Genomic DNA, 7,030 nt, shown 5'->3' on the forward strand with positions numbered 1-7,030 from the left:
TGCCAGACCTCCAAGCTCAGTTCTTTGTTTGCAATCATTATCATAGTGATAAACACAAGTAGCTGATATGTTTCGATCGAGTGTTCCCAAAGAAATGTAAAGAAGTTTGCTGTGTCTCTGTTGAGCTTCGTAGTTGACATTGTGCTGGTTTCCGACACTACGTGGATATGTGCATACCTGTTTATTGTACACAGGTGAAAGCTAAGTAACCCTTTATTGTTTCTCTCAGAAATGGATCAGTGGACGTGAGATTCCTCTTAACCTTTGCAAATGGCACAGAGGTCCCTGTGGATATAAATCAGATCAGAGCTATATTTGATGCTTTGAGAGCCAACAACTCCTTCCTTGGGGATCTGCTTCTGGATATTCTCAGCATCACGTTTAATGGTGAGTCACATATTAATTACGATGGCCTCCAGATCAGAGTTTCTTAACTCCAGTCTTCAAGACGTCAGTGAATGTCAGTTTCTTCGCACACGGACAACAGCTGACACAGGTTCAATATAGCGTAATTTATTGATTCTCTATACTGGAGGATCCTCACCAGGAAAGTCAGGGAGACTCTAACTGAGAGCAATTTTCACACAGTTCTTATACACAATAACATACATTGGCTAACATTGGTTGCTGGGCAGATTATAATGACATCACACAGTACACAAGGTATATTCCTCTTCCATGCCAATCAAGTTACAGGTCATGATATCTATCCCAGACTGACTCCATAGGTCAATTAATCTAGCCTAAACTGGTTCTTTAGCTGACCAAAACACGTGAGTGTTTGAGAAAGAAGGCATAGTCCCCTGGAGCAAAGTTCATTATTGCAACAACATGCATACTAACACATAACAGAGAAAAAGGACATACAAAAGACAAGATGGATGCCTGTAAAATGAAGTGAATTCCACTCCCCAGAGAGACCCTCCAGTCCATATATCACATCTCCCAACCGGTTAGGTTTTCTGGATATCTCTGCTTCAGTAGAGGTGGCTCAATCAGTAGAAGACTACGCCACTGATTGAGCCACCTGTGCTGACGGAGGGATATCTTGAAAACCTGACATGTTGTGGGGCCTTGAGGGCTGGAGTTGAAACCCCCTGCTCTCCATGTAACTGGTCAGTCACGGCCCCTGGCCCAGCAGAGCACCTACTCAGGTACCAGGTACATCATTGTACAAATGCTTGTTTTTTAGTACATACCATTTAGATCAGTGCATCCAATTTGTTTGCAACAAAATACCTGACTAAAACTATTTTTCCCTCTTAAGGTGCACAATAGTAAAAAAAAAAGTTTCGCTTATAGACACACACAAGCAAACATAATTTGGGATTTCTATGCGTCAATTTCCATTTGCACTGCTTAGTAGATAGGCGCTGAAAAGTACTAATACTTGATTTGTATAAGACTGTTGTCAATTACCTGCATCTAACCTTCTGACCTTGTGTCACCTTGAAGTTCTAAAAGCGTTTTATATTTGTCTCATAAAGGTGCCTTCTGTGGGCCTGAATCCCCTTAATGACTGGTTGCTTTTGTTTTTTCCCAGGTACCACAATATACGCAGAAACAACTAGCACATCACCCACAACATTACCCAACACTGTATCTACTTCCAGCTCCATATCTGGAACTAGTGCAGAACCCACTACCAGTCCCATCACTGTAACCAGCATTGCACCCACATCCAGTGCCACATCCGAAAGTGAAGCATCCCTTACAACGAGTGCTCCAACTACAATAACCACAGCATCTCCAGCAACCTCCACAGCAATAACCAGTATTATACCATCTACAAGCCCCATATCTGAAAGCACAGCTGTACCCACTACTGGTCCCATATCTGAAACCAGCAGTGTACTCACTGGAAGCTCCACATCTGGAACCACTAGTACTGTATCTTCTATCAGCTCTTCATCCGTGGAAAGTCTGATATCTGAAAGCAGTACTGTAGCTACTGCAAGCTCTGAATCTGGAATCAGTACTGCAGCTACTGCAAGCTCTGAATCTGGAACCAGTACTGCGGCTAGTGCTAACTCTATATCGAAATTCAGTACAATACCTACATCAGGTTCCACATCTGTAGCCATCACTATAAGCACTGTAAGCTCAACATCTGGAACTAGCACTTTACCTACCCCTTACCCCAACACGGGCACCAACACTGCAACAATTACCAGTCCTACGCTAGGAACAGACACTTCCACATCTGAAATCAGTACTGCAGTTAAAGCCACCCCCACCTCTGGAACAAGCAATTTACTAAATACAGTGGTCACATCCTTGACAAGTACAGCAACACCAGTATCTACATCCAAAACAAACTTTCAAGATACATCAACTTCCAGCTCCATGTCTGGAACAAGTGCAGAACCTACTACCAGTCCCATCACTGTAACCAGCATTGCACCCACATCCAGTGCCACATCCGAAAGTGAAGCATCCCTTACAACTAGTTCACCAACTACAGTAACCACAGCATCTCCAGCAACCTCCACAGCAATAACCAGTATTATACCATCTACAAGCCCCATATCTGAAAGCACAGCTGTACCCACTACTGGTCCCATATCTGAAACCAGCAGTGTACTCACTGGAAGCTCCACATCTGGAACCACTAGTACGGTATCCTCTTCCAGCTCTTCATCTGGAACCAGTACTACACCTTCTATCTTCTCCCCAACTGGGGCACACACTGCTGCTACTAACACTTCCATATCTGCATCTAGCACAGTCCCCATAAGTATCTCCACATCCCAAACTAGCTCTGTATCTTCTTTAGCTTCCACATCTGGAGCAAGCACTACATCCCCTACAATTCCCACAACAGGAACCAGCGCTTTACCCATTGCAAGCTCCACATCTGAATCTGGCACTACACCTACTGCTAACCTTAACATTGGATCAAACACTGCATCAACTACCAAATCCACATCTGGAACCATGACTGTACCCACTACTAGTGCTACATCGCTGACTACCCCTATTTCTACTAGCACATCTGCATCTGAAACAAGCACTACTAGAACCTTGAGCTCCACATCTGCAACCAGCAAGGTACCAACTTCAAGCCTACCACCTGGAACTAGCACTTTACCCACTACAAGTCTCACATTTGGAACCAGCTCTACATCCACTGTAAGCCCTACATCTGGAACCAGTACTGCACCTGCTACTAGTCCCAGCACAGGAACCAGCACTATAACAACTACCGGCTCTTCATCTGGAGTCATCACTATACCTACTTCCTCTCTATCCAGCACAATATCCACTATTAGCTCCACATCTGTATCCATCAGTGACTCTGCAAGCAGTGCCGCAACTGGAACTGGCACTTCAACCAGCTCAACATCTAGAACTAGTACAAGTACTAAACAAAATACGGTTACACCTGGAACCATGACAACTATAAGCTTCACATCGGAAGTAAACACTGTACCCCCCACAGGACCAACACCAGTAATAAGCACCATACCAATAAGCTCCACATCAGAAACCAGCACTGCACATACTAGCAGCTCCACATTAGGAACAACCAGTGTACCCAGCACAAGTTCCACATCTATAACCAGCACTACATCCACTGCAACCCCCACATCTGGAACCAGTGTTGCATCTACTACTAGCCTCAGCAGTCCAATACCGACTACAACTACATCCAGGGCCAGCTCCACTGCATCCACAACTAGCAATCAGCCTACAAGTACTGCTTCATCTGCCACTACCACATCCATAATCGGCATGAGTACCACATCTACAAGTGCAACATCTGTTAGCAGTACTGCACCAACAGAAAGTACAAGTGGTAGAACTGTACAAAGTACAGCTAGCGCAACAACAATATCCAGCCGTTCCCCCTCCCCACCCAGTGCAGCAGCAGGATCAACAGCATCTGTAGCAGGTAACTTCTCATAAAACCATTCTTCTATTCAGGAGCAGTCAATACGTGAGATAGGGCAGCTTTTGTACTGAATTGTAAGTGTATCAAGTAAACTATTAATGAAAGGTAAATAAGTGAATAGAGTGCGTAATTACACAAAGTGTGAGAAATCAGAAAGGCTGCAAGTGCACTAGTTGGAGTTTCCAGGTGAGTGTTGCACGTGGTTTACAAGGACCAATAAACATATCATGTGAATTAACTAGACAAACATTTGCCCAGTTTAGTGTCACCTATACACTGTATGCATCGCGTCAGCAGGCATGTATTGTGCGTGCATGTTGCAATTTAAGAATAAGGGGGAAACAATGTGTATAGGTAAATGAAAGGGTTATGCTATGATAAAGTGAGCAACAAAATGCTGCCTTTTCATATATAAATATGTAATTCGATTCTCATTTAATGTAGACACCAGCAATGCAGTGGGTGGCGTTCCAGCTGGCACACCCTTTCCCAACTATGGCATTGCTATCATCGTGCTATTCATCCTGGTGGTCCTTGCCATTCCTATTTTAATAATCCTGGTAAGTAAAAGTCATGCTCAATAATACTAGCAAGAAATTCTGTTACGGCTCCCGCATAAGCAACATTCAGGCCGCTAGTCATCACTGCGAACAGAAAGTATCCAGCCCAGGTAAGGCAGCTTAGAACTAGAGATGGGCACATTTTTGGGACGGATTTGGATCCGCTGCGGATCCGCCGGTTCCTTTGGTCTGCGGATTTCCACGGATCAGTCTCAAAAACGGCGATCGGCTTTTTGCAGATTTTTTTTTGTTAACACTGACAATCCACCCGCAGATTCCGCAATTCGTTAACGGATTTTAAGAATCCATTCCACGGATTTGCTAAATCCACGAGCGGATTGTCTCCAATGGTGGTTTTGGATTAATCTGCATGCTCATTTACAAACATTAAATGGATTAATCTCTTCTTCTACACCTGGTATCTATTAGCAAGTGTTATTCTCTCCTATTATAGGCCCTTAGACTGGGGTTCTATAGGCGGCTGGTTGATGCCTGGACTTTGGGTGCTTCCTATAATCCTCCTGAGGCTGGGTTGGGAGTTCCCAGTGTTGGAGTCAATATGCCAGCTTTCAGGGTAAGTGACAATCCCATATCTGATATATATATATATATATTTCCATACAACAGTTCAGCTGTTACAGCTGTTACAGGGGAGAAGAGACAGCAAGGATAGGTGGAGAGACAGCAAGGAGGGGCGAGGAGACAGAGAGACAGCAAGGAGAGGAGACAGATGGATGCCGAGAATGAGGGATTTGAGAGCAGTGTGAACATGGGACAGGAGGGTGAAAAGAGAGGAGACGAAGCATAGCAAGGTGAGTAGGAGGAAACAGAGAGACAGCAAGGAGTGAAGGAAACAGATGAGATGACTAGGAAAGGGGGGAGTGTAGTGTGCACAGAGATGACAGTAAGACAGGGCATGCAGAGAGAGGGGATGTGAGAGTGTAAAGAGGAGCAGGGCATGATGAAGGAGAGAGTAAGGTGGGGAAGAGGGGACAAGAGACAGCAAGGCCTTACAGGGAGCGGTAAAAACAAAGAGTAATGTTTAATTAATAACTGTTAAGATCTGCTAGATCGGTGTGTGTTACGCCGGGTACAGCTAGTTATATATTAATGTTACTAACATTTCGATGGTTCGCTCTCTTTGCAGTCTGGCTCATATGATCTGCGGCGCTGATTCCTCACCTTCAACAAAAGAAAAGCAAATCACCAAGATAACACTTCCCTTACTGACGTGTACTAAACAATTACAATGTTTACAGAGGAAACGTGCAATGGAAACCTCTTTGGATATTATTTGGAGGTGTCACTAGGACCTGTGTAAAGAAGCAAACTAAGTAACGCCACCCTGCTTGACCTACAACGCCCACAATGTGAGTCGGAGACTTCAGGCGTCATTACACAAACCTCTTCTACTTGCATGATGGACCGCACTTATCAATGTAGGATCTAATCATTGATCAATATAGTTATACTTTATTTTTATTGGACAATTTTATTTTTATGATTAATTTCATGTGTCAAAATGACAATACAAGTAATAATGTGTACTGCCTTATAGGTTTTGTATTAGGGCTCTATGTAAAAATGACATTAATGTTACCAATAATAAAACTGAAACTGATACAGCTATAAAACATACGGATGTGGTTATTGCTATCTGTTTTACAGAAATAGGCCTAATACTTAATAACAGACAATAAACTGCAATTGCCATTAAACAGGCTTACTGTTGCAAATAAGGGATCAATCTATAAATATTGTGACAAACGCCCCTCTTTTGTAGTGCTGACGTCTGTCTGGGTTCTTCCCGACACAGTCTTCTAGGGTTATTTAATACAAAAACAGGATCATGCAAAGTATTAAGCTGCTTAACTCATGCTTCTGCCTGCTTTATTTTCATCCAAGTAAGGTACTGCAGCTTTAACATGTGTAGGTTAGAGGTACTCAGATACTTTCATTCAGCAGTTCACTCATTTCATTGTTACAGTATTTCCCACACTGTTATTTCAAGTAAAAAAAACCCAAATTATATAAACAAAATCCTATCCCTTTCAGGGATCTAACTACACATAGAATCAGTCTCTCTAACAGCTGCTGGCCAACTAACCTGGTTCCCCAGCTTAAAACAATGCTCTCTCATTTAGGGTCACTTAGATACAGCACAGTCTTTTAGCAACAGCAGTAAACATTTGTTTGGTCTTATCTGTTCGTGGTGGGAACTCGGTCCCGTGTCCAGGCAAATCCTCTGGTACTGTGATACGCGGAGGGGCCGTCAACCCCGATACTGGATGCAGGGGAGCAGCGATACCCCCAGCCTCCAGGCTCCAAGGAGAGAGAGTGAAATGCAAAACCTCTCTGCTCTAAATACCTGTGCATGTGATTAGAAGAGCAGGTGAGGGAGAACTAGAGCCATTGTAATCTGTGCTCTGGATTTTCCATCCAGCTGCCTGAGTTAATGGGAAGCTGTGGAACGGATCATTTTTAGCTATTCCTGCACTTTCTGCTCTAAAATGGGCAGAAAGCTGCCTAACATCTTTGGACTATGTCACATATCCCCCTCCCCAGCTCACACCTA

The 7,030-nt window shown here is 43.6% G+C and overlaps 1 protein-coding gene across 1 annotated transcript in view; it reads left to right on the top strand.

Annotated features, from left to right (window-relative positions):
- The window catches only part of LOC142503315 (uncharacterized), a 38,250-nt gene extending 32,174 nt beyond the window's left edge, over nucleotides 1-6,076 (top strand). The window contains exons 14-18 of the mRNA XM_075615466.1: nucleotides 230-387; nucleotides 1,544-3,895; nucleotides 4,340-4,455; nucleotides 4,910-5,029; nucleotides 5,603-6,076. Of these exons, the coding sequence (XP_075471581.1) occupies nucleotides 230-387; nucleotides 1,544-3,895; nucleotides 4,340-4,455; nucleotides 4,910-5,029; nucleotides 5,603-5,629 (2,773 nt within the window). The 3' untranslated portion in view covers nucleotides 5,630-6,076. The remainder of the gene's footprint in view (nucleotides 1-229; nucleotides 388-1,543; nucleotides 3,896-4,339; nucleotides 4,456-4,909; nucleotides 5,030-5,602) is intronic.
- Nucleotides 6,077-7,030: the final 954 nt, after the last annotated feature.

The sequence above is a fragment of the Ascaphus truei genome, chromosome 10, assembly GCF_040206685.1.
Source record: "Ascaphus truei isolate aAscTru1 chromosome 10, aAscTru1.hap1, whole genome shotgun sequence".
Classification (NCBI taxonomy): Eukaryota; Metazoa; Chordata; class Amphibia; order Anura; family Ascaphidae; genus Ascaphus; species Ascaphus truei.